The following is a 27,292-nucleotide window of genomic DNA, read 5'->3' as shown; positions in this document are numbered from 1 at the left end:
AAAAAAAAAACAACAATTCAAGCTTCCGGGCCTCACCCGGACACTGAAGCACTGGAGAGTGCGTGGCGCTGGGATCTGCTAAGCGCTCAGAAGTAATTGTCGCCCAGGTGGCCCGCCAGTCACAGCAGTCAGTCGCAACCGCCTTGGGCTTGTTTTCCTCGCTCAGATCTAGCGGCCCCGCCTCCAGCCCCCACCCAGAATCTCACAGCGCGCCCCGGGACCCCGCCTCTCTTCTCCAATTGGCCCCTCGCTCGTCCCGCCCTCGCAGGCAAATCTTCCCTTCTCGTTGGTCGATGGTGAATGTGTGGGGAACCTGATCCAATGGGTGCTGAAGTTCGCGAAACGTGATCCGGAAGTTGGTCATGAGCAAGCGCCGTGGGCTTGTGGACTCCTAACTCGCGCGCTGAGATTTCCGGCGTGGGAGCTGAGGTCCGAGTCGTGCGTGGGTCCTCAGCAGTGGGAGGAGCGCGGCGCTCGGTTCCTGCTTCGGGGAAGTCCTGGCGCGGATAGGCCTGGGGGTCGGCGTGGCGGAGCCCGGAACCGACTGAGGCCTAGGCGCCGGACCCAGCCGCGCCTGGGCTGGCAGCGGGGCCCCTCCGCGGTGACTGGGAGCCCGTGGGCACGGCTGGTTTCGGCCTGAGGCGCTCGGGAGACCTGACGATGACGTTGGTCCCGGGATCCCAGGAACGGGAAGGGCTCCTGATAGTGAAGTTGGAGGAGGACTGCGCCTGGAGCCAGGAGCTGCCCCCGCCTGACCCAGGGCCGAGCCCCGAGGCCTCCCACTTGCGCTTCAGAAGGTTCCGCTTCCAAGAGGCAGCTGGTCCCCGGGAAGCCCTCAGCCGTCTTCAAGAGCTTTGCCATGGGTGGCTTCGGCCTGAGATGCGCACGAAGGAGCAGATCCTGGAGCTGCTGGTGCTGGAGCAGTTTCTGACCATCCTGCCCCAGGAGATCCAGAGCAGGGTGCAGGAGCTGCATCCGGAGAGCGGCGAAGAAGCGGTGACCCTTGTGGAGGATATGCAGAGAGAGCTTGGGAGACTGAGACAACAGGTGAGAGAGAGAAAAAGCTGTTTTATCTGTGGTTTGTTTGGCCCGAGGACTGGGACATCCCGCCCCCGGTCAAATCCAAGTATATTGCTCCTAGTAGATTTTACATGGGGAAGAGGACTTGTGATTTAACCTGAAACACATATCCTCCAGATTTTCCCCAAATGAAGAGAAAGAGCAATGAAGAGTGCCCTGTATCCAAGCAGAGGCAGTGTCTCTACAACAGTTAGTGTTAGTCGTGGAGTTAGATCGTCAGCGTTCAAATCCTTAGTCTTACTTTTGTAAGTTACTTGATCTCTTTCGGCCTGTTTTCCTATTTGTAAAATGAGGATATTAACATACTTTCTAGGGTTTAGAGGGAGAGTAGGATGTAAAGTTGTGATCACACTACTAGCTTATAATTAGTGCATAGTACTTGTTAGCTGTTGTTATGTTAGGGTCCATGGTCTGGTCTTCTTTGCAGAGCTGGGTCTCCGTTAATTGTGAACTTTGAAAAACAGTTTGGCACCGAGACCCTGAGGTCACTGGCCCCCAGGGCCACCCAAATTTAGCTTATCCAGTAGTGAGGAATAGAAGCACCTAGAAAAGGTGGGGAGAGCAAAAGGGAGTGAGGTGTATCTTATGAACTGTGTGGGGAAGATGTGCTCTGGGAGTGGGCCCTTTCCCTAACCCCTCCCCTTCCACACGGGATCAAAAAAGCCTTTAGCGTAAACCATTTTTCTGTTGCCTAGGTCTAAAGGGATCGCCTGAGGTTCTCTGATGAAGGCTTGCTCTCAGAATTCTATGCTAATTTCCCTTTTTCTTGGGCCCTGTTGTGATGATGAGTGATGTGGGTTGGTTCCCAGGTCACAAACCATGGGCGGGGAACAGAAGTGCTTTTGGAGGAGACTTTGCCTCTGGAAACAGCACGAGAGTCACCGAGCTTCAAGCTGGAGCCCATGGAGACTGAGCGAAGCCCTGGCCCCAGGCTGCAGGAGCTGCTAGGCCCCAGCCCCCAAAGGGATCCCCAGGCTGTAAAGGAGAGGGGTGAGGAACAGTTATCTGGGCTGGTGGGAGGGAGGAGGGTCTTGTGGGTTGCCCCTGACATTAGCAGGATGTAGCGCTGTTGCTAAGAAGAAGGAGTTTCTGAAGTTCAGGTTCTCTCATGTGGAATAAAAGACTTGGAATTGGTGGTGCGGGTTCTCCTGGAACTAGGGGGAGGGAAGGGAGTCTCTTAGTAGAGCCCTTTTTTTATGCAGAACAGTGGCGATTTACAACTACTTGAAGGCCTGGCATGGTGGCTTTTGCCTGTAATCCCAGCGCTTTGGGAGGCCAACGTGAGCTGATCACGAGATCAGGAGCTCACTACCAGCCTGGCCAAGATAGTGAAATCCTCTCTGTACTAAAAACACAAAAATTAGCCGGGCGTGGTAGTGGGCGCCTATAATCTCAGCTACTTGGCAGACTGAGGCAGAGAATTGCTTGAACCCGGGAGGCAGAGGTTGCAGTAAACCAAGGTCGCACCACGGCTTCTATCCTGGGCGACAGAGCAAGACCTCATCTCAAAAAAAAAAAAAAAAAAAAAAAAAGAACTACTTGACTGATGAGGGGTTTGGAGTGCTACTCTTAGTATTCCTTTTCTCTCACTCTGTCATTTTGGTTATCAGTTTATTAGGCCTTTGTGCAGTTTAGCGCATTCCCGAAAGCAGAGACTGGGTGATGGGGAATGGATACTGTAGTTCTGATAATCCTTGAGTTGCGAAGAATTAGGAATGCCATTCTCATCATAATTTCTGTCACCTTCAGCATTATCTGCTCCCTGGCTTTCTCTTTTTCCTCCTGAAGGGAACATGGAAGACAAGATGACTGGGCCCCAGGTGATGTGGAAGTTTCTGTTGTCTTCCCCCAGCACCCTTCCTTCCCTGAGTGTTGGGGGTGGGGGGTTCTGCCACTTGGAAGGTCCTTTCTCCCTTACCACAGAGTCTCCCCCACTTCTTTGTGACTCACACCTCACTTGTAAGCCTGACACCCTTCTTCCCCCGTGATGTGTGCTTGGCATCCCTTGATTTTGCCCCTTTAACTCATGACTCTGCTTGAATTGTTCCTGGTGCATCAGGGGCTAAAGGAGATCTTGTGCTGTTTCAGTTGCCTGAGAGCTTAGAGGACGTGGCAATGTACATCTCCCAGGAGGAGTGGGGGCATCAGGATCCTAGTAAGAGGGCCCTCTCCAGGGACACGGTGCAGGAGAGTTATGAGAATGTGGACTCACTGGGTAAGGACTTCTTTTCCAGGGATGATGACTGTGCCATTTCTGACCAGGGTCCTGCCCCCTTTTCATTCACCTCCTGGATATAGACTCTGAGTTTTGCCAAGAAGCCTCCACAGGATATTTCCCCTTGTCTAAAGTCCCTTGTATCAGAGCCAAGTATCTGCCAAGTGGCACAGTGGGCACATGCAGCCCTGGACTGGAGCCCCAGCTGCCAGAGCCTAAGGCGAGTCTGAGCCATAATGGACTCCTAGGGCAGAGTGAATCCAGTGCAGTGACAACCTGCCAGCATCATACACATGCAGTGTCCCAGGATACTGGGAGGCTCTAAGTGGTTGATTCCTTGCAGTTTCAAGATGCTTCTTATTCTGAGCTCACCAGTGTTTCCTGTGCTCTGTTACTGTTTCTAGGCTCATCCCCAAAGACAAAAATTTCAGGGGTAATGGCATCAATATTCTAGTCTGTCAGCTCTCACAGTCCATAAAAATTCAGAAAGCGGGGAGGATCTTGTGGAAATTTGGAAACAATGTATAGCTCCAAAATAGCCTAATGAAGCATAAACTAGAATGCACCTATGTCTTGAACTATTACTCAGAGATATAAAATTATACCTATGAAATATGACAGACTGACATACATAGTTTGATTTAGGTGGAGGATATGCAGGTATTTATTGTACTATTCCCTCAACTTTTCTCTTTGTATGAGAATTCTAATAAAAAGTTGGGGAAAATCTTAAAAACGTAAAACAAGACTGTGGGCCGGGCATGGTGGCTCAGGCCTGTAATCCCAGCACTTTGGGAGGCTGAGGTGGGTGGATCACGAGGTCAAGAGATTGAGACTGGGCTGGGCGCAGTGGCTAAAGCCTGTAATCCCAGCACTTTGGGAGGCCGAGGCGGGTGGATCACGAGGTCAAGAGACTGAGACCATTCTGGTCAACATAGTGAAACCCCGTCTCTACTAAAAATACAAAAAATTAGCTGGGCATGGTGGCGCGTGCCTGTAATCCCAGCTACTCAGGAGGCTGAGGCAGGAGAATTGCCTGAACCCAGGAGGCGGAGGTTGTGGTGAGCCGAGATAGTGAGTAACAAAAGCGAAACTCCGTCTCAAAAAAAAAAAAAAAGAGATCGAGACTATCCTGGTCAACATGGTGAAACCCCATCTCTACTAAAAATACAAAAAAATTAGCTGGGCATGGTGGCGCGTGCCTGTAATCCCAGCTACTCAGGAGGCTGAGGCAGGAGAATTGCCTGAACCCAGGAGGCGGAGGTTGCGGTGAGCCGAGATCGCGCCATTGCACTCCAGCCTGGGTAACAAGAGCGAAACTGTGTCAAAAAAAAAAAAAGACTGTGTATACATTATTATTATACCTATGTTAAAACACTTCAGTAGAAAGACTCACTGCAGGCTGGGCATGGTGGCTCACGCCTATAATCCCAGCACTTTCGGAGGCTGAGATGGAAGGACTGCTTGAGCCCAGTAGTTCAAGACCAGTCTGAGAAACATAGGGAGACCTTCTATCTTAAAAAAAAAAAATCCTGGCTTGGTGGTTTGCACTTGTTCCAGTTACTCAGGAGTCTGAGGTTGGAGAATCACCTGAGCCCAGTAGGTCAAGGCTGCAGTGAGCTATGATGATGTACTACACTTCAGCCTAGGTGACAGAGTGAGATTCTGTTTCAAAATAAAAAAGACAGACACACATTGTTTCCATATATCAGGTTTGCCTAAAAAGTATCACAACTATACATTTGTTTTATTTACTTATTTATTTTTTATTTTTTTCTAATAGAAGTACCATATACCAACAACTATACATTTGTTGACACTAACTTTGCAAGAGGTTTTACTGCTGGTTTTTTGTTTTCCTTCACTGAGACCGTCTAGGTTTTCTGTATCTTTTTTTTTTCTTTCTTTCTTTCTTTTTTTTTTTTTTGAGACAGAGTCTTGCTCTCTCACCCAGGCTGGAATGCAGTGGCATGATCTCAGCTCACTGCAACCTCCGCCTCCTGGATTCAAGAGATTCTCCTGCCTCAGCCTCCTGAGTAGCTGGGATTACAGATACGCACCATGATGCCCAGCTAATTTTTGTATTTTTAGTAGAGATGTGGTTTCACCATGTCGGTCAGTCTGGTCTTAAACTCCTGACCTCATGATCCGCCCACCTTGGCCTCCCAAAGTGCTAGGATTACAGGTGTGAGCCACCAAGCCCTGCTTCTTTTGTTTTTTTTTTAAGTGATGAGTCTCATTGTTGCTGAGGCTGCTCTCAAACTTCTGGGCTCAAGCAGTCATCCAGCCTCAGCCTGCAGGCCACTGTACCAGCTTCCAAATTACATTTCACTGCTGTGATGTCCAAAGTTCAACATGGTCCTTTTAGTGAGAAATGCTAAATAGGAAGAGACGATCAGATTATAGCTTGTTGGAATTAAACTTCCGTTGGAGTCCGTGTTTGCTGGAGGAAGAGGTTTTTGTTTTTGTTTTTTGGCACAGCACAGAAATGACACTTGTGGATTTTAATCTCATGGTCCTCTTAGAGCCCTGGGTCCTTTTCTGATTGTCTGTCATGTTATATTTTCTTCCTCTGGAGTTGCCCAAATTTAGTTCTCTTTCATATTTATATGACAAGGCTCTTTTATGATATCAAATGGATTATTCAAGGAACTGACCATGTACATTTTATAATTGTTTTAATTACAGTAGTGTACATTCTCGTTGCAAAAAAGCATTCTGAGTACCATGAATACATTTAAAAAAAAAAAATGGGCCGGGCGCGGTGGCTCACGCCTGTAATCCCAGCACTTTGGGAGGCCGAGGCGGGTGGATCACGAGGTCAAGAGATCGAGACCATCCTGGTCAACATGGTGAAACCCCGTCTCTATTAAAAATACAAAAAATAGCTGGGCATGGTGGTGCGTGCCTCTAATCCCAGCTACTCAGGAGGCTGAGGCAGGAGAATTGCCTGAACCCAGGAGGCGGAGGTTGCGGTGAGCTGAGATCGTGCCATTGCACTCAAGCCTGGGTAACAAGAGCGAAACTCTGTCTCAAAAAAAAAAAAAAAAAAAATGGCTGGGCGCAGTGGCTCATGCCTATAATCCCAGCACTTTGGGAGGCCAAGGCAGGCAGATCAGTTGAAGACAGGAGTTCGAGACCAACGTAGCCAACATGGTAAAACCACATCTCTACTAAAAATAAAAACATTATCTGGGTGTAGTGGTGCATGCCTGTAATCCCAGCTACTGGGAAGGCTGAGGCAGGAGAATCACTTGAACCTGGGAGGCAGAGGTTGCAGTGAGCCAAGATGGTACCACTGCCCTCCAGCCTGTGCAACAGAGTGAGACTCTGTCTCAAAACAATAGTCTCCCTCTCCTAATTTCTTTCTCTAGAGGTATCCACTGGCAACAGTTTTGTGTATTTTCTAAGTAACTGCTGTCAGATTTATGGAGCGTTCTGTATCTACCCACTGAGGGAAGGAAGTAAGACTATCTTTGTTTCCCTAGCCTAGTAGAGGAAAGTGGCAATACAGAAATCTGTTTCTTTCATTGTGAACAGAGTCTCACATTCCCAGTCAGGAAGTCCCAAGCACCCAGGTGAAACAAGGAGGAAAGCTGTGGGATCCCAGTGTCCAGAGCTGCAAGGAGGGCCTGAACCCCAGAGGCCCAGTTCCAGGTAAGGAATGAGGACGAGTGGCCTGCCCAGCAAGGCTTTCGCAGTTAAGAGTGAGAATTTGAGGATTTAGGTGCAGGGCCATCCTACCACAGCTGCCAGAGAGGTACCCCTGCCATTCTCCATCTCAGTGAGGCAAGTGAGGAACCCAGGGTGCAGACTTCAAGGAGGCCTTTACTTTAGAGCTCACTTGCCCTCCTCCCCCCAGTCTTAGCCCTGCTCCATCCCACCCATTCCTCAAGGGCAGAAGTGAGAGGCTCAGCTGGAAAGGAAAATTCCAAGGCTGGTCTCAGCTCTGATTCCTAGACCAGAGGCCCTACCCTTTATCCTGAAGCTTCTCCAGAGTGCTTTACCTTTAGGGAGAGTATGGGAGACTGAGGTAGAAGCAGTCCTTCTGGGATGCTGACCTAACAGGCAGTAGCAGACAAATGGGATTTTCTTTTCTCCAGCGCAGAAATAATGTAGGGGTTTGCTTTCTCTCTCTACTAGGAGAAGAGAAATTTGAAAACCTGGAAGAAGGTGTTCCATCTGTGTCCCCAGAGAACACCCACCCTCAGGTGCTGCTTCCTGACCAGGTCCGAGGGGAGGTGCCCTGGAGTACCGAGCTGGGAAGACCTCGTGACAGGCCACAAGGGGACTGGGCGCCTCCCCAAGAGGGTGGAATGGAGCAGTCTTCTGCAGGAGCCTCAAGTAGCAGAGAACTGGGGCAACCGAAGGAACTGCAGCCAAAAAAACTCCATTTATGTCCCTTGTGTGGCAAAAATTTTTCTAACAACTCAAACCTAATTAGGCACCAGAGAATCCATGCAGCTGAAAGACTGTGTCTGGGTGTGGACTGCAGTGAAATCTTTGGTGGGAACCCACGTTTCCTGTCACTTCACAGAGCACACCTGGGAGAGGAGGCCCACAAGTGCCTCGAATGTGGGAAGTGCTTCAGTCAGAACACCCATCTGACTCGCCACCAGCGCACCCACACGGGTGAGAAGCCCTATCAGTGTAACATATGTGGAAAATGTTTCTCCTGCAACTCCAACCTCCACAGGCACCAGAGAACGCACACAGGGGAGAAGCCTTACAAGTGCCCCGAGTGTGGGGAGATCTTTGCTCACAGTTCCAACCTCCTTCGGCACCAGAGAATTCACACCGGAGAGCGACCTTATAAGTGTCATGAGTGTGGGAAAAGTTTTTCTCGGAGTTCACACCTCGTCATTCACGAAAGAACTCATGAGAGAGAGAGACTGTACCCCTTCTCTGAGTGTGGGGAGGCCGTGAGTGACAGCACCTCCTTTCTTACAAACCATGGAGCCCGCAAGGCAGAGAAGAAGCTCTTTGAATGTTTGACTTGTGGTAAAAGCTTCCGGCAGGGCATGCACCTCACCAGACATCAGAGAACGCACACGGGAGAGAAACCATATAAATGTACCCTTTGTGGGGAAAACTTCTCTCATAGATCCAACTTAATCAGGCACCAGAGAATCCATACAGGAGAAAAACCCTATACCTGTCATGAATGTGGAGACAGTTTCTCCCACAGTTCCAATCGGATTCGCCACTTGAGAACGCATACAGGAGAGCGACCCTATAAATGTTCTGAGTGTGGAGAAAGCTTCTCTCGGAGTTCCCGTCTTATGAGTCATCAGAGAACCCACACAGGTTAGTCGAAGTGGAGTTTCTCTTTGCCCCAAGTGAGGTGGCATATTCAGAGGAGCCTGTTGGCAAGAGCTGGTATTCCCTGCCCAGCTGACCAAATGACCTCTGCATTCTTCAGGTAATGAGGGCTCATAGTGAGGGAGGTGCAGATGCAGCAGAGGATTGGCATAAAACTGAAAAGGAGTTCTGTCTGTACGAGAAAAGACGGCAAGTCTCTGAGGTGACCTCAGGGTGGAATTCTCTAAGTCCACTCTGCCCCAGGGTGCTCCTACCCTCTTGGTGTTTTTAGCCAATGTGTGATTTGAGTGCCTGACTGTCCAGTTTACCTTAACAAACTTTGGGAATTCATGTGATGGTTTTTTGTTTTGTTTTGTTTTTTTTTTTTTGAGACGGAGTTTTGCTCTTGTTACCTAGGCTGGAGTGCAATGGCGCGATCTCGGCTCACCGCAACGTCTGCTTCCTGGGTTCGGACAATTCTCCTGCCTCAGCCTCCTGAGTAGCTGGGATTACAGGCACGCGCCACCATGCCCAGCTAATTTTTTGTATTTTTAGTAGAGACGGGGTTTTACCATGTTGACCAGGATGGTCTCGATCTCTTGACCTCGTGATCCACCCACCTTGGCCTCCCAGAGTTCTGGGATTACAGGTGTGAGCCACCGCGCCCGGCCCATGTGGTGTTTTTGACACATCTTCCTCACTTGGGACATTGAGTAGGGGCCACTGAGACCAAAGAAGAGGGGCCAAGTCCCCTGGGAAATCAGCTGTTGGTCAAGAAAAGATTGGTTGTGAGTTGCAGCTGTCCTGATGGCCCCAGTTGGAAAGCCATGGGCAATTCAGATCAAGCTACCATGTGTCCCACGATGGCCTAACAGGATCTGCCCATCGGCAGATCACACATGTAAATTTGACCTCAAGACAAAAAGGAACCAGAGACCCAAGGGCAATAATAAGGTGGAATTTGTAGGTCAGCCCAGGAATTGGCAGAGGAAGTAGGTGTCTGATTACCCTTTGTGGAGGAGTTTCCACTCCCCAGCCCTGCCCCGTCTGAGAAAAATAAACAGCTCTGGAGTCTTGTTCCTGACCCCAGAGGAACAAGAGGGTTCCAGGAAAGAGAGATTCCCTGGGAAACTGAAAATGTGGATCCTAGGGGGAAATTAGGGATAGTGTCTTTCCCATGAAAATATGATTGGATGGAAATAAATATCTTCAAGAAACATATATGTGTGTGAGTCTTCATTGAAAGCCTCTGTCTAGACCCTCCGTGTTGATCTGTCTTCCCCTCTGCCTTTGTCACAGGCCCTGCTTTCTTATGGACTTACTGGGTTGGTCAGGAAGATTCTGACAAAGGAGGCAGCAGACAGGCAGAGGCAGGTGAGGGCGTGGCAGGCTCCTGCCTGGGACTGCCACGTGGTAAAGGGTCAAGCCAAATGGCTGCTGGGGTTTTGCTGTCATAGAGTCTCCAGAAAGTATCCTGTGGTCTATAGCAGTAAAAATGTTTTCAATTCTTTGTTTAGAATGTTTACGTTCTTGTTCAGTAGCTGAGGAAGATCTGACTCTTAGAGGACAAGATATTTTGGTCTTGCAACAGCTTGATTCCCAGGGTGGAAGCTAAGATGGTCCCAATGTAACTGAGTTATTGATGATTAATGGTGAGAAAGATAGAGAGTAGGGTGCAATTATTAAGGGAAAGCATTTTTTGATAGAGACAGGGTCTCATGATTTGCCCAGGCTGCTCTTGAATTCCTAAGCTCAAGCATTCTTCCCTTCTTTGCTTCTCAAAGTGCTGGATTACTAGCATTACATTTTAGAATGGCACATCAGGAATAAGACATCTAGTAGTGTGAGAAAGAGGGAGGAGTATTCTAAGAGTAGGGAATTGGATGCCAGGAAAACACCTCAGGATATGGCCCTGGAGGAACGTATCCATCTGTTCTTTGGGAGAAAAAGATGAAACAGTCCATTGGCAACAGGCTGATGGATATACCAACGTGAAGTGACGAAAACAGTGCCCCACTGCTCTTCCTGTCAGCCCCACCTCAGTTTAGTATGTTTTTCTTTGGTTGTCTGAACCACTTCTTAAATTTCCTTTTTTTTTTTTTTTTTGAGACGGAGTTTCGCTCTTGTTGCCCAGCTGGAGTGCAATGGCGTGATCTCAGCTCACCACAACCTCCGCCTCCTGGGTTCAGGCAATTCTCCTGCCTCAGCCTCCTGAGTAGCTGTGATTACAGGCACACGCGACCATGCCCAGCTAATTTTTTGTATTTTTAGTAGAGACAGGGTTTCACCATGTTAACCAGGATGGTCTCGATCTCTTGACCTCGTGATCCACCCGCCTCGGCCTCCGAAAGTGCTGGGATTACAGGCTTGAGCCACCATGCCCAGCCAAATTTCTATTTCTTATTTCTGTAACTTTCTCTTTTTTTTTTTTTTTTGCGACGGAGTTTCACTCTTGTTACCCAGGCTCGAGTGCAATGGCACGATCTCGGCTCACTGCAAGCTCTGCCTCCCGAGTTCAGGCAATTCTCCTGCCTCAGCCTCCTGAGTAGCTGGGATCATAGGCACATGCCATCATGCCCAGCTAATTTTTTGTATTTTTAGTAGAGACGGGGTCGGGGTTTCACCACGTTGACCAGGATGGTCTCGATCTCTTGACCTCGTGATCCACCCGCCTCGGCCTCCCAAAGTGCTGGGATTACAGGCTTGAGCCACTGTGCCCGGCCTCTGTAACTTTCTCTTAATCAGTTTGTTCACAGGAGGAGGGCAGTGGTCATGTGAGGTTTGAGGGCAGGGAAGTGGGTGGGGGGTTAGGATTAGAGATCACTGTAGGATCAACAGTGGTAGGAGTGGGACCACACTCCAGCGGAGCAGTGCAGGCCCAGCCAGGCTGGTGATGCTATGAAATGGGTGGAGTGTGAAGCTGGTGTTCCTACAAAGCACTCTGGTTAAGATGGCAGTTGGCATGGATTGAGACTGGAAAGCGCCCCTTCCATCTACTCTCCCCCCTTGGTACCATCACCCACACAGATCTTATGATGTGGTCCAACTGATGTTACTCATACTTGGAGCACTGCAGCTTGAAACTAGAAAATGACTCCCTGGTATTTGGTTCCAGTGGAACCCTTCACTCAGTCTTCAATCTAGCTCCCCTTCTAACAAATTACACATGCATAGCTGTTCTTGGCCTTGTTTTAATGAGATGACATCACAGGAAATACTGCACATAAAGCAGCACCATGCCTGGCATGTAAGAAAGTACTCTATTTGTGCCAACTGTCCACTGATGATAGAAAAGATTTTCTTGTAAGCACCTAACACTAAGGTCACTGAAGACCACACTGGCAGGAATTTCAGGGACTGATGACATCTTTCCTTGTATTCATGTTTCAAACTGCAGGTCTGAGTCCCTTACTGCCGGCCCCCATGAGGTCTGATATAGTTTGGCTCTGTGTCCCCACCCAAATCTCATCTCTAATTGTTACCCACGTGTCGTGGGAGGGACCTGGTGAGAAGTGCTTGGATCATGGGAATGGTTTTCCCCCATGCTGTTCTTGTGATAGTGAATTCTCCTGAGAGCTGATGGGTTTTTTTTGTTTTGTTTTGTTTTGTTTCTTGAGACAGTTTCAGTCTGTCGCCCAGGCTGGAGTGCAGTGGTACAATCTCGACTCACTGCAACTTCTGGCCCCCTGGGTTCAAGCGATTCTCCTGCCTGAGCCTTCCTGTAGCCACAGTGCCTGGCTAATTTTTTTGTTTTTAGTGGAGACAGGATTTCACCATGTTGGCCACGCTGGTCTCAAACTCCTGAGCTCAAGTAATCTGCCCACCTCAGCCTCCCCAAGTGCTGAGATTACAGGCGTGAGCCACCATGCCCAGCCAAGCTGATGGTTTTAAAAAGTGTCTGGGGCTGGGCGCGGTGGCTCATGCCTGTAATCCCAGCACTTTGGGAGGCCAAGGCGGGTGCATCACGAGGTCAAGAGATCGAGACCATCCTGGTCAACATGGTGAAACCCCATCTCTACTAAAAATACAAAAAATTAGCTGGGCATGGTGGCACGTGCCTGTAATCCCAGCTACTCAGGAGGCTGAGGCAGGAGAATTGCCTGAACCCAGGAGACGGAGGTTGAGGTGAGCGGAGATCGCGCCATTGCACTCCAGCCTGGGTAACAAGAGTGAAACTCCGTCTCAAAAAAAAAAAAAAGTGTCTGGCAGTTCCCCCTTCACTTACGTGCTTGCTCATTCTCTCTTGCGAAGAAGGTACCTGCTTCCCCTTTGCCTTCTGCCATGATTGTGAGTTTCTTGAGGCCTCGCCAGCCGTACAGAACTGTGAGTCAATTACACCTCTTTTGTTTATAAATTACCCAGTCTCCATATCTTTATATCGGAGTGAGAATTAGGTCACTGCAAAAGATTAGTGCTTTTTCATACATTTTTACATTAATACTTTGCCCACTAGGCCTCTTGTAAAAGAAGCCAAAACAGTTTGAATGGCTTTTATGTCAAAGGGAGACTATGTAGGGCTGTAAGTCCCCACAGGGTCGTGGGGTGTCCCTTATGCTGTGTTGAGGTGCAGGATCTGAGCAGTAAAGAGAAAGGACACTGAAGAACTGGTGAAGAGCAGCTGGACACGGGGGGCCATGCAATCTGTGAGCAGAGGTCAGTGAGAGCCCTAAATGCCCAGAAGCATCTATTTATTAGGTACAAGCAGGGGGCAGGGTCATAAGTGAAGTCATCATCTATAGGCTTAGTAATAGGGCATATATAATGTGAGTCACAAGTGAGGGGGCCACCCCATTATGTCACCTGGGCAGAGAGGTGGGCCGTATACAGTAGGGGGCCATGCCATGTGCAGTAGTAGAGGGTCATGTACAGAAAAGAGGTCTACCCCTATTAGGTCACTGAGCCAAGGAGGTGGGCTGTGTGCAACAGGTGTCGTGCGCAACACTTCTTATCTAGGGGCTGGAGACTTAAAAGGATTTCTAATAGAAGGATACTGTAAGCCAATGCAGTGGGAGCTGACAGACTTGTGCTCTTCTCTTAAGATATTTATGGGAGGATGATTTGAGCTAGCACAGAAGCAAGAAAAGACTGACAGTGAGTACAGCTGCTGTGACTGCTCACACCAGAGGGATTCTTCTCCCTCGGTTATTTCCAGGATCTCAGGCCTGAGGCTGACTTTCCACAGGAACTGGATGCAAGGTACTACAACTCCTGTATCAGGAGGAGAGGCTCTTGCTCCAAGCCTGCATACAGCCTATGCCCTTTCAGGCAGGGACGCCACCACCTGGGTCTTTGGTTCTTGTCCTGGCCTGGCTGTTTTCCCATGTACTGCTTCTGTTCTGTGAATGCCCTAGGCATTTCTCATACTACAAACTACTATATGGTTATATAGAAGGATTATAAGAATCATCACCAAATGTGTCAGTACAGCTCTGACTACAATACCTATATGATTATATAGAAAGAGTATATAGAACTAAGTATGCTAGATATAAGTATTAAATATGATTATATAAGCTAGATATATGTAAGCAGTAAGTTATACTTCAGGCACTAATTCTATAAACTAATAAATGATTATACATAAAGGATTACATAAAGGAAATAGCTGAATAATAACACTATAAACTAAGATATTCTTCAGGCACTAATTGTGCCTGGGGTCTGGACAGTTCTCCTTCCTCAGTGCCCATGGCAGGGCGTTACCCACAGACTCACCCTGGGACAATATGGACCTCTAGCCTCTAAGTCCAGATGGGTACAAAGGGGTCTTGGGAGATGTGGAACGACCCTGAGCAGCAGCCACACATCCTTAGCAAAGGTAGCACAGGAGACCAGCAGGGCGGCTGGTGGGCGAGAACCAGTGCCACATCTAAGAAGTGTGAAAAGGCCTGGCAGGGTCAGGCTGGGGAGCAATGAGGACAAAGCCAGAGGTGGGACACAGACTGGAAGAAGTGTTTTTAAAAGCATTGAATTTCTTTTCAGAAAAACCCATCAGAGGTCACTTTAAAAGTTTTGATTGCTGTAATGAAAGAACTTATGGGTCTCAACACCATAATCTGAAACCTGAGGTTTTAGACTCAGCACTTTTTAAGGAAGAATTTACTGTAGATTCATTATATTATTAACTGATACAATTTTGGAATGTGCAAAATCACTACTGCTTTAAGGCTGGTACTTTTTTTGTAAATGTTTCACAAGCATTTGAAACAACTAAGTCATATAGTGTCTTAATGTGTGTTACAGGAAAACCAAATAGCAAATTTCTTTTTTTTTTTTTTTTTTTTGAGACAGAGTTTCGTTCTTGTTACCCAGGCTGGAGTGCAATGGCGCAATCTCAGCTCACCACAACCTCCGCCTCCTGGGTTCAGGCAATTCTCCTGCCTCAGCCTCTTGAGTGGCTGGGATTACAGGCACGTGCCACCATGCCCAGCTAATTTTTTGTATTTTTAGTAGAGACGGGGTTTCACCATGTTGACCAGGATGGTCTCGATCTCTTGACCTCGTGATCCACCCGCCTGGGCCTCCCAAAGTGCTGGGATTACAGGCTTGAGCCACCGCGCCCGGCCCAAATAGCAAATTTCTTAGCACTAGGAGACTTTGGGGGTCAGGAGCTCAGGAATAGCTAGATGAATTCAAGCAAAATGGATTTAATTTATTTAAAATATTTTATTTTACTCTTCAGTCTAGCTTGCAAGCACTCCCAATTAAAAATTGACTTCTCTTCTTGAAACGGCGGTTAATATTTCCTTCCCATCATATTTAATAAGAATAGCTAAACCTTGCCTGAGCAGTACAGTGAAGAGGCACTGGGAATGACCTAGGTTAAGTTCAACAATGATAAAATGGTTGAGGAAAAATAACTCAGGTCACGAAAAAATTCTGATGTTCCAGTTAATAATATTGCTCTCAGTTAGCTACAGAGACACCTTGAACGTCTAAAGATTTCGTCAGAAATCTGGTGGCTCTCAAGCATCCCTAACCTGCTCCAAGAAGAGTAATAGTTCTCCAGGAAGCGAGAACGGGAAAGAAAAACACTAAGGAGTACCGTTCTGAAGTCCAAGGTATATTTTTGGACATCGTGGAGAATTGCTCGCCCTCCATTCCATCCAGGAATGTCAGTTCCCTACTCCCGCGATACTGCTGCCCTTGAGGGAATGTTCGGCTCTCCTGGTCCTTCCAGGAGGAGTCCAGGCACCCGGCACGAAGGTGAGTGCCTGGGCTTCTCGAAGAAGCTCCTATCCCTAGGAGTGATTTGCAGAACCAGAAACTCCTTTCTCAGGCCCGGGCAAAGCAGACGCCTCTGCGGCCCCCGCCACTCGGCCTTCTGCTCCGCATCAGCTCACACCCAGCCGGGCCCACAAGCCTCCACCCACCGCAGCCCCTGGCCTCGAGGCTGCCGCTCCCCTCAGCGTCGGTTGCGCTCCTGCGGGCGGAGGCGTCCCTGCGCCCGATCTCACCCTTTCCTTCCCCTCTGGCAGATCCTTCTCCCGGGGCAGTCGCGGGACCTGTGCCCAAACCCCTAGGGCCACGACCACGCCCCCTCCCAAGTTCCCACCCCTCTCCTTCTGCGTTCCCGCCCAGATCTCTGGCCGGCCGGCTGGCGCTGTAGGGTGGCTCCGAACGGCACGCACAGCCGCAGGGGTTTCCTTTACCAGACTCAAGGCGGTGGCGCACCTGCACCCACTAAAATCTCCCTGCCGGCCCTCGCGGTCTAGCGAGAGGCGCGGAAGGCCTAGCGACGCGATGGGAGAGCCGCGCTGGGATGCGTGCGAGCGGACGCCGGGAAAAGGACTTCCGCGGGGCTGCGCCAGGGGCTGGGCCTTTCTTAAAACAGTGGGAGGCCCACGAAGAGTCTAAAGCCCGAGGCTCCTCTTTTTGGGTTTGCTCGCTCTGGTACAGGCTCAGGCAAGAATGGAGAGGGGACAGAAAAGGAGGGAGGGCAGGGAAACTGAGGCTGCATCAGTCGTCGAGGCAGAGGGTGAAGGAGGCCTGAACGAGGCATCCAGGAAGTGGAGCCCTTAAGATTTACATGGGCCCAGACCCGTCTAAAATCGTATTATGTACCCCAAGGACATTGGCCTTGACCTATCTTTCCTGCTTTTCTTGGCCTTTTTTTTTTTTTTTTTTTTTAGACGGAGTTTCCCTCTTGCAGGCTGGAGTGCAGTGGCGCGATCTTGGCTCACCCCCACCTCCACCTCCACCTCCGGGGTTGAAGCAGTTTTCCTGCCTCAAGACTCCTGAGTAGCTGGGATTACAGGCGTGCGCCACCACACCCAGCTAGTTTTTTTTCTTTTTGTATTTTTAGTTGAGACGGGATTTCACCATGCTGATTAGGATGGTCTCGATCTCTTGACCTCGTCATCCGCCCGCCTCGGCCTCCCAAAGTGCTGGGATTACAGGTGTGAGCCACCGCGCCCGGCTTCTTCTTGGCCTCTAAGGGTCCACGTCCTTGCAGCTTCCCGGGGAGATGCACGCGCACACCGCAGAGCCTGAGCCCCTGCTCCCCAACTTTAAAGCCCAGCTTAAAAGTCACACACTGTCCCCTCAGACACCTCCCCTGCTATCCAAGTGCTCTCAAAAGCCCTTCCTATGCTCACTTTGGCTCCGGCCCTTACACATCCCATGTTGGCTTGTTCTCATTCACTTTCTTCGTTACCTCCAACAACATGCTTATTGTCTAATACATGAAACAGTTAACAGGAAGTTTCCAGAATCAATGAGTACTTTTGAAAATTGGGCTGACTCTCGATCACTCTAGGAATTTATTGCCACCAAAAAGAATGATAACGTTTGATGCAAAGACACAAACTAAAAGGAACTAGAGCGCTACCCAGAGTCCTCACAGCAGTTCTCCTCCACTTCCACAATCCATCCTGTCCCAGGCTTGGAAGGTCTTTGAAAAGACGCAAAACATCAAGCAAAGAATAATTACTACCCTTGCTCTAACCCAACCCCAACTCAAGCTGTTTGATGTTAAAGCTCTCTCATTTTCCACCATGCTGCCGACTGAATAAACCAAGAAAGCACAAATCAAGCCTAAACTGGATTTAAAAAGGATACCCAGTGGCAATGCTGATACATTTCTTTACTACAAGCTCTGGGTAATAAAATTAAGACAAAAAAACAAAAAACAAACAAACAAAAAAAAACACACACACACACACAACTACTGAATATACAAGGTGAAAATACCAGCAATAACTACTAATAAAAAGGTTCCCACTTAAAGCAACAACAAACCTACCTAGGAACAACAATAAAAAAAATATGAGAACTCCATTAAAAGATGCCGGGCACGGTGGCTCACGCCTGTAATCCCAGCACTTTGGGAGGCCAAGGCAGGTGGATCACGAGGTCAAGAGATCGAGACCATCCTGGTCAACACGGTGAAACCCCGTCTCTACTAAAAATACAAAAAATCAGCTGGGCATGGTGGCGCGTGCCTGTAATCCCAGCTACTCAGGAGGCTGAGGCAGGAGAATTGCCTGAACCCAGGAGGTTGCGGTGAGCCGAGATGCGCAAGTGCACTCCAGCCTGGGTAACAAGAGCGAAACTCCGTCTCAAAAAAAAAAAAGAAAAGAAAACTGCACTTACAATTTGAATGGAGAAAAAAGGAATGTAAATTCTTCCCAAGTTAATTTTATTTAAATTATGAATAAATTCCCAGAGGGAGTTGGTGTCTGGAGGAGGCCTGAATAAATTTTATGCTGAAGTTGACTTAGAATAGTAAGAATAGCTTGTATATTTATGAACATGGAAAGTGGGAATTTGTTTCTTATTACAACTTACATTAACCAGTAATGAAAATGGCAAGGTACTAGAGCAAGAGTAGACACCAGTAGTACTATATTTAGTCAATAATTTTATTTATTTATTTATTTTTGAGAAGGAGTTTCTCTCTTGTTACCCAGGCTGGAGTGCAATGGCGCGATCTCGGCTCACCGCAACCTCCGCCTCCTGGGTTCAGGCAATTCTCCTGCCTCAGCCTCCTCAGTAGCTGGGATTACAGGCACATGCCACCATGCCCAGCTAATGTTTTGTATTTTTAGTAGAGACGGGGTTTCACCATGTTGATCAGGATGGTCTTGATCTCTTGACCTCGTGATCCACCCACCTCGGCCTCCCAAAGTACTGGGATTACAGGCTTGAGCCACCACGCCTGGCCTAGTCAATAATTTTATACTATAATTGACTAATATTGACCAGTGCAACAGAATCTGCACCTCAGAAACAGATTTTTGAAGGTAATATATGAGACAGGAAACAGTAAAAGCCAATAAGAATTATCCAAACAAGGATTATTTGCAAATACCAACTTAAATGCTCACCTAAATACTAAATAGGAACAGTCATAAAGACACCATCCTTTCGATTACAAAATTAGCAAAACTGAGCATAACAGTATTCAATGCTGGGATTGGTGCATTGGGAGAAGTACTTTCAAACTAATGGCAGAAATGTAAAAGTAATTTAACAGTGTGTATCATAGTTTTTCAAAAGTTCATTCTCTCTCTTTTTTTTTTTTTTTTTTTTTTTGAGACAGAGTTTCACTCTTGTTACCCAGGCTGGAGTGCAATGGCGCGATCTCGGTTCACCACAACCTCCGCCTCCTGGGTTCAGGCAATTCTCCTGCCTCAGCCTCCTGAGTAGCTGGGATTACAGGCACGCGCCACCATGCCCAGCTAATTTTTGTATTTTTTTTTTTTTTTTGAGGCGGAGTTTCACTCTTGTTACCCAGGCTGGAGTGCAATGGCGCGATCTCAGCTCACCGCAACCTCCGCCTCCTGGGTTCAGGCAATTCTCCTGCCTCAGCCTCCTGAGTGGCTGGGATTACAGGCACATGCCACCATGCCCAGCTAATTTTTTGTATTTTTAGTAGAGACGGGGTTTCACCATGTTGACCAGGATGGTCTCGATCTCTTGACCTCGTGATCCACCTGCCTCGGCCTCCCAAAGTGCTGGGATTATAGGCTTGAGCCACCGCGCCCGGCTTGTACTTTTTTTTTTTAGTAGAGACGGGGTTTCACCACGTTGACCAGGACGGTCTCGATCTCTTGCCTCGTGATCCACCCACCTCGGCCTCCCAAAGTGCTGGGATTACAGGCTTGAGCCACCGCGCCTGACCAAAAGTTCATTCTCTTTAACCTGGTAGTTCAACTGATACGTTACATCTCCCGGTGGAATGTTAAAAAAAACATTAAATGTGAGGTTTGTGAAGAGATTTTAATGACATGAGGGAAATTCTCAGAAACAGCAGCATGATTAAGTCTGAGCTTTGGCATTAAATACAATTTAAGTCTCATCTTTGCTATTTACTAGTTTATGTGACCTGTGTAAAGTTATGTAATCTCTCTAAACATATTTCCTTATGTATTTGAAAAGAGCATTAGGCTGGGCCTGGTGGCTGATGCCTGTAATCCAAGCACTTTGGGAGGCTGAGGTGGGCGGATCATGAGGTCAGGAGGTCAAGACCATCCTGGCCAACATGGTGAAACCCATCTCTACTAATAATAATACAAAAATTAGCTGGGCATGGTGGTGTGCACCTGTAGTCCCAGCTACTCAGGAGGCTGAGGCAGGAGAATCACTTGAACCTGGGAGGCGGAGGTTGCACTGAGCCACGATCTCACCACTGCATTCCAGCCTGAGTGACAGAGCGAGACTTCATGTCAAAAAAAAGAAAAGGGAAGGCGTTATTATGAATACTAACACACATATACAATCCTATATACTCAACAAATGCTAACATTATTAATACCAAACCATAAAATAAGTTAAGACTACAATGAGATAAGGTTTTATTTAGAATGTAATCTGCCTATTTAAAAAATGTATGGTATACACCAAAATGTTGAGAGGATATCACTAGTCAATAGAATTCAGTGGTTTTTATCTTATGGATCCCCTATAATCAGCATGTTACTTTCACAGTAAGACGAAAACACTAAATAGGTGATAACAGAATTGAGAAAGTGTGTCTTACCATTAAATTGAAAACTCAGGCCGGGTGCTGTGGCTCATGCCTGTAATCCTAGCACTTTGGGAGGCCGAGGTGGGTGGATCACCTGAGGTCAGGAGTTCAAGACTAGCCTGGCCATCATGATGAAACCCCATCTTTATATATTTAAAAAAAAAAAAAAGAAAGAAAGAAAACTTAATCTAACCTTATCTTAAATCTAACTAGAACTAGTCAGCACAGTTTCTTTGTTATATGCTATGGTTACAAACTAATGGTTTTCTCAAAGGCATTCCACCTTACATACCATCTGGGACAATAAGTCATTATTCAGATCCTTGTGTAAAATTTAAAAAAATGAATTTATGAAACACAAATTTATTTAAATAATAAATTTAAAGAAACACAAATGTATTATTTTCAAACTATAAATTTTATAACCTTTATATAAATGGGCATTGATATACAAAATAATGTCAGTTGCTAAAACATGACAATTCACAGCAGGCTCGTATGATATAATCCCAGAAATCATTAAACACAAAATCTAATAATTAGAACCAGAAGTTGAAGGCCCACTGAAGGAGTCCTTAATATTATGATGCCTAGGTTTCAAAAAGCTACCAATTCTAGAATGGATTTTACTCTGAAACTGTTTCTTGACTATTTCTTGTTGCATCTCTTTCAGTGTGAAATGGAATCTCTGAAACTCAGGTGTGGCATCAACAAAATCAAGAAGGTAGTCCAAACTTTCTCTTACAGAAGATAATTTAAATTCAGCAGTCTGCTTCTCAGCTTCTCCTCCTTTTTGAATAACTTCCTTTGTAATTCCACCATTGGTTTTTAGGAGACAACCCTTTTCTTCATCTCCATTTAACCACACCCTATCATCATCTAGCTTAGTTTCCAACTCCCCACATTTTTCAAGAATTTCTCTATAATCCCCATCTTCTAAGCCTTGAAAATCATATTCAGGTTCCTTTTTATAGAGAAGATTTTCCCATGCATTTGCTATGGTTATTTGTTTTACTTCTTCCCAACTTTTTGCCCAGTTAAAAATTGCACTTTTTATATTGTAGATTTTAATTTTGGAAACTCCTTTATCTCTTTTCTCTTGCTCATCATCACTTTCTTCAAATATTACAAGACTCTCTTCAAGTTGCTTCCATCTATACAGTCGTTTGCAGCTCAAGATCACACCTTGATTCATTGGTTGAATCAAGGTTGAAGTGTTATGGGGAAAGAACACACACTTTATTCGACCATCTTCACTGGTTAGTGATTCAGAGGAAGGATGAGCTGGGGAACTGTCCAAAATTAACAATGCCCTGACGTCCTCTTCATGAAATCTTAGAACATTAAGTTGAAAATGCCGGACCTCAGGAACAAAGTTTTGAAAAAACCATTCTGAAAACAATTCTCTGGTGAACCAAACATCTCTACTGGGTTTATATATCACAGGCAATGTACTTGTGTCCTCTTTCACACTTTTGGGCAGTTTTGATTTTCCAATAATGATTGACTTTAATTTATGAGTTCCGTCTGCATTTGCACACAAAAGGGCAGACAACCTTTCTTTGTTTATTTTCTTCCCTGGTAGGCAGATATCTTTCCTACTTGCCTGAGAATTTTCTGGCATTGACTTCCAAAAGAGGTCAGTTTCATCCCCACTGTATAGCTGAGCTAGACACAGTTTCTCCTCTTTAATTATCATGGACAGTTTCTGTCGAAATGGCTCAGCATTTTCAGAAACTGAACTTAGGACTTGCTCCCCACAAACTTTTCGGTTCCCAATTGCATGCCGATTTCGAAATCTAAAAAGCCAACCAGTGCTAGCTTTGAAATCTGTTCGCCCAAAACACTGTGCGAATCTCTCTGCAGCAGCCTGAAGCTCCACACCTCTCACCGGAACACCAGCTGAGCGTTTCTGTTGGTACCACATGTAGACCGCATCATCTACGTCACCGTATTTGGCTCCAGTTGTCCTCTTTCTCTTCTCAGCCCCTATTAATGGCATATCCTGCTTCAGTACAAAGTCCAGAATTAATTTCTTATTTTTTTTAATGTCATAAAATGTTGACTTACTGATTCCAAATTCATCCATTACACTTTTAAGTGATCGTCCAGCTTCAATTCTACTTAGAACCTTCATTTTCTCCTCCAAATTCAGTGTTGTATATTTCCCTCTCTTATTCATACTGAATTTAACTTGGAACAACCAACAGGAGAAAACAAAGGGAAAAGCCTTACTGAATTGGCAAATTAAAAAAAAAAAAAAAAAAAAAACCCACTTTTTTTTTTAAAACAAAACTTAGCTCAAAGCCCCAGAAGGCATGGGCATTGTCTTGGAGGATAATGGACTGAAGGAGATAACTGTGACTGAAGAGCTAGTCTAGAGGTAGAGGTCTTATATACTCAGAAAGCTTCCAGTGCCAAAGTCCTGTCTGGCTCTTGCTCCTGCAAGCCATGAGTGATCATTTTTCAGAATGCGTACTGCTCCTACTCTCTTTTGACAGATATAGCACCCCTGGTCAGGAATGACAGGAATACCTGCATACTTTTCCTAACTCAATACAGGAAAAGGAACAATATGAAGAGAGGAGGGATTGAGCAAGATGTGCTCACAAGAAAGGACGTAGGTGGGATAAGTTTCAATAACAAAATGATGCTTGAGAACAAAGGAGTGTGAAAGACGCAAAGGCAATGACAGCGTAATTTTGTGTGGCAGAGATGCCATGTGGCTTCTCCCCTTCCAAAAAGACCTGATTTTACCTCACTGCCAGAAAAGAGAATGGTCCTCATAGTACTTTGTACATAGTGTTCACTGGGCAGCAGTTCAGCTACCTGGATAAGGGCTCCAAGCTACAAGGACCCTGACATTGGGATGTATGGAGAGCTGGAATTTAGTAAGTTGTACAAAATCTTGGAGTGAAGAAACTAGTTTCTGTTGTATGTATGAATAAAAGCCAACTTTCATTGCATTCAATACAGTATTATTGAACACCGTGCTTTAACTTGAGTGTCTCTTGTGTTTGCCAAAGTAATTTATAAATATGTAAATGATTTATTTGTTAGTGGCACTTTTCCATCCTCAGATCTTCTTTCTTGGGAATATCTGATGTATTCTCAAGTGCTATTTTTCACTAAAACTGTTCTATATTTGAGATATTATCAAGTGTCAGAATCACAGCAATTCTTAGAGATGAGCCCAAAAGTTTTATAAATATTTCACCAGTTAAAAAACTTTAAAGATCAGTCCTTTTGTTTTCCTAAATTTCCATTATAAGTAACATACTTTTCGTATTTGAGACTTTGATTTCTCTTCAGTGTTTTACTTAATTTGAAGGAAGAATCAGCTTTTCCACAGAAGAAATCTAAAAGGTTTCTCTGCTACTGTTTCTGATCAATTGTTTCTCATAAATCCTTCTGCTGGCCAACTCTTCTGTCTCTCTGTGCCCTCAAATACTCTTTTCAGGTCCTCCTGGTGCTGCCCAAAGCCATTCCAGGTCCTTAGAAATGTCCTAGTCTAGATTAACTTCCTGTTTCTCATTCGATACAGAACCTCATGGGAAGAAATAAAAACTGCCACTTTTATCCATTCCAGGTGCTATGAAGAAAGAAAAGAATGTCAGAAAAATAAGGGAAATGACTGGGTATTTCAGTTATTCTTCCTCTTCTTTAGGGCAGAATCTGACTAGCCCAGCCCATTCATTCCCCAACTGCATAGAATTCTTTTTTTTTCTTTTTTTGAGATGGAGTCTCCTTCTGTTGCCAGCCTGGAGTGCAGTGGCATGATCTCAGCTCACTGCAATCTCCACCTCCCGGGTTCAGGTGATTCTCCTGCCACAGCCTCCCGAGTAGTTGGGACTACAGGCACGCTACCACCACACCCAGCTAATTTTTTTGTATTTTTAGCAGAGACGGGGTTTCACCATGCTGACCAGGATGGTCTCGATCTCCTGACCTTGTGATCCACCTGCCTCAGCCTCCCAAAGTGCTGGGTTTACAAGTGTGAGCCCCTGGCGCCCAGCCAGGATTCTCTTAAGTCTCTTATCTAAGAACCTAGAAGAGTAAGACCACTGGTTTTCCTCTCACACGTATTGCAAGAAATGACAACTATGGGTTATGAAGCACAGAGAAGATTGTAAGAGAATATGGTAGTAATTAGAGTGTGGAGCCAATGACAGGCTAAGATCAAGCAACTTTCTAAATGAGGCAGCTATAATTAAGGCAATTAGTAAGTGGTAACTCAGAGATAAATCTGTTTTTCTCTCTCTGTCACTTGTAAATGGAAAAATAAAAATACTTGCTACCCAATAGCAGCACCATTAACTTCAGCCAGTCACCTAGCAAAAATATTCAGTCCACTATGACAGTTGTGTGGGTGTCTCAGAATTACGTATTTGCTTCCAATGCTTCTCAGTTGTGTACAATTTTTTTTTTTTTTTTTTTTTTTTTTTTTTTTTTTTTTTGAGACGGGGTCTTGCTCTGTCACCCAGGCTGGAGTGCAGTAGCACAATCTCACTGCAACCTCTGCTTCCAGGATTCAAATGATTCTTGTGCTTCAGTCTCCTGAGTAGCTGGGATTATAGGCATGCACCACCATGGCTGCCTAATTTTTGTATTTTTGGTAGAGACAGGGTTTCGCCATGTTGGTCAGGCTGGTCTCAAACTCCTGACCTCAAGTGATCCATCTGCCTAGGCTTCCCAAAGTGCCAGGATTACAGGTGTGAGCCACTGCACCCAACCACAGTCATCATTTCTACAACAGTACCCAAGCTGGGGGAGGTGAAACCAAAAGGAAAGGCTAAAGTAACATTTGTGGGCTCCAAGGGAAGGATAAACCACTATGGCAGCAAACCTTCCACAGTGAAAATCATCAGTGGCCCTTATTCACTATTAACAATTTGTGCCTTGCTTCCTCTTCTTCCCATGAATCTCTTTTCCACTTTTTTCTCCCTTTAATCAACCCCTTATATTACGAACAAGGCCTGCCAATGATGTCCAAGGGCACTGCTTAGCAGTGCTAGCAGAACTTCACTTATTCAACTTAATAAATTCTAATGATATATTCAGCATTGGGCGAGATGATGAGAATCTCAATGCTGAGGGCGTTACTGTCCACTGGTTCTGAAAGACTAAGAACAATACTTCTAAAGAAATGAAGTCCCAACCTGGCTGAGATTTTATGGAAAGGAACCTACTTGGACACATATTCAAGTGACTTAGGCAGATGCTCATTATTAAATCGGTTTATCTCTCTCATTTGAAAAGGATCAAGATCTATGCCTAACAGGAGTTGCACACCATTCCAACCAAAAGCAAAAAGAGCCCAATGGCCTGGTAATGGCCTCTCATCTTCCTTGTCACCTTAAACTTACCTTAGATGAACTGCCCTAGAAAAAAGCTCAGTCAAAAACTCTGGTATGGTGCTCCAGGATTTACTTTTTTAAATGCAGTCTTTTCATTCCCATTCAAAGGATTCCAGTGTAAGTTACACATAAACTCATTTTCTAACTTTTAAAACTCTTCCTGTAAATGCAGCCCAACTCAGTAAAAACATACTAAAGATCTCACACTCTAATGTTTCCAGCTTTTAAAGTCTTTACTCTTACCCTTCCCTCTGCCTGGAATGTGTCTCCTTTCCCTACTGTGGACAAAATCCCTTAAGGTCTTTTATAATTTTCCCCAACCCCAAATCAACTTTGATTTTCTTGGAGTTCTCACAGCATTCAGTTTATGTCCTATTCTTACATTGTGTTATTGATATTCATGAAATTGCCTCAGTCCTTTCCATAGACTCCTTAAAGACAAAGACGTCATATTCAACTTTGTAACACTGGCTACACATACACTTAATACATATTCCCTTGTCTGTTGCAGGCTGACATCACAAAAAACTGGTAATTCGGAAATCACTCATATTGGACTTACTAAATAATCCCTCGACAGGTACAGACTGACATTACAAAAACGGACAATTCAGAGATCACCGAACACCCAAAACACTCAGATTCTTATAACTATGATTCAGTAAATACGTGTGGAATGCCTATCTTACCCAGGTGACTATGCTAGGCGTCGCCTGAGATACAAGATGAAAACAAGGTTCTCATTTTCCAGGGAGGAATATTAAAGTGGAAAAAGCAGAAGATACGACAACAGGAGAGCGATTTCCAGTTAGCAGCCGCCACTACTGAGGTATGTGACCCTCAACAAGTCACTTTTCAGATCTCCGTTTCTCTATCAAGGAGAGATAGAAAAAAGCTATTTTACAGGTTCAAACCTACCTCACAAGTAAAAAAAAATAGCTGTGAGGAAGGCATCACGAGACCTAGAAAACGGTACGAAACCCTCGGGGGCGGTTGTTTCTGACCTAGCGAGTGGCCCGACCGGGACAAAATGCCTGTTCCTCGAGGAGGCTGCGACGATCGCAGCGACAGCTCGAGAAGTGCTGGGCGGGCCGTCGGAAGGCCAAGGGCGCGGCGCGCGCAGCTGGGCGGCGACCCTTACCCGGCGAGGCTCCGGTGACCAGACACCGCCCATCAGCCACGCAACAGACGGGTCCGCGCTACAGCTTCCCCCACCGGGGACGCGAGACGGCGACAACCACTTGGCGAGCCGGTGCAAGGCCCTCTCTAGGATTCGGCGGGTCTGCAGCCTCGGTGGCATTAACCCTTCCCCGCCTCCGGGGCTGGCAGCAGCTTCTCCGGCGGGGAAGTAGTCCGGGCTCAGACGCC

The 27,292-nt window shown here is 46.3% G+C and overlaps 2 protein-coding genes across 7 annotated transcripts; one reads left to right on the top strand and one right to left on the bottom strand.

Moving 5' to 3' along the window:
* The first annotated feature begins 344 nt into the window (after positions 1 to 344).
* ZNF263 (zinc finger protein 263) lies at positions 345 to 9,817 on the top strand. 4 transcript variants are annotated; one of them, XM_074381689.1, is made up of 6 exons: positions 345 to 1,047; positions 1,890 to 2,070; positions 2,869 to 2,900; positions 3,169 to 3,295; positions 6,836 to 6,952; positions 7,439 to 9,817. In XM_074381689.1, exons 1-6 carry the CDS (start codon positions 661 to 663, stop codon positions 8,605 to 8,607), a joined length of 2,013 nt encoding a protein of 670 aa, XP_074237790.1. In that variant the 5' UTR covers positions 345 to 660; the 3' UTR covers positions 8,608 to 9,817. The 4 variants fall into 4 exon arrangements, with proteins under 4 accessions (XP_074237790.1, XP_074237789.1, XP_003928507.3 ...); XM_074381688.1 differs by having other exon boundaries at positions 2,830 to 2,900; positions 7,442 to 9,817; XM_003928458.4 differs by having other exon boundaries at positions 2,830 to 2,900.
* Positions 9,818 to 19,524: 9,707 nt separating this feature from the next.
* Positions 19,525 to 27,286, bottom strand: TIGD7 (tigger transposable element derived 7). 3 transcript variants are annotated; one of them, XM_074381684.1, is made up of 3 exons: positions 27,066 to 27,285; positions 26,614 to 26,795; positions 19,525 to 24,159 (listed from the first exon to the last, which is right to left on the bottom strand). In XM_074381684.1, the coding sequence occupies exon 3, from the start codon at positions 22,747 to 22,749 to the stop codon at positions 21,100 to 21,102; it is 1,650 nt and encodes a 549-aa protein (XP_074237785.1). In that variant the 5' UTR covers positions 22,750 to 24,159; positions 26,614 to 26,795; positions 27,066 to 27,285; the 3' UTR covers positions 19,525 to 21,099. The 3 variants fall into 3 exon arrangements, with proteins under 3 accessions (XP_074237785.1, XP_003928505.1, XP_039333895.1); XM_003928456.4 differs by lacking the exon at positions 26,614 to 26,795 and having other exon boundaries at positions 27,066 to 27,286; XM_039477961.2 differs by lacking the exons at positions 26,614 to 26,795; positions 27,066 to 27,285 and adding an exon at positions 26,843 to 27,058.
* Positions 27,287 to 27,292: the final 6 nt, after the last annotated feature.

This window comes from Saimiri boliviensis, chromosome 12 (assembly GCF_048565385.1).
Source record: "Saimiri boliviensis isolate mSaiBol1 chromosome 12, mSaiBol1.pri, whole genome shotgun sequence".
Lineage (NCBI taxonomy): Eukaryota > Metazoa > Chordata > Mammalia > Primates > Cebidae > Saimiri > Saimiri boliviensis.
This window is presented reverse-complemented; position numbering and strand designations above follow the sequence as displayed.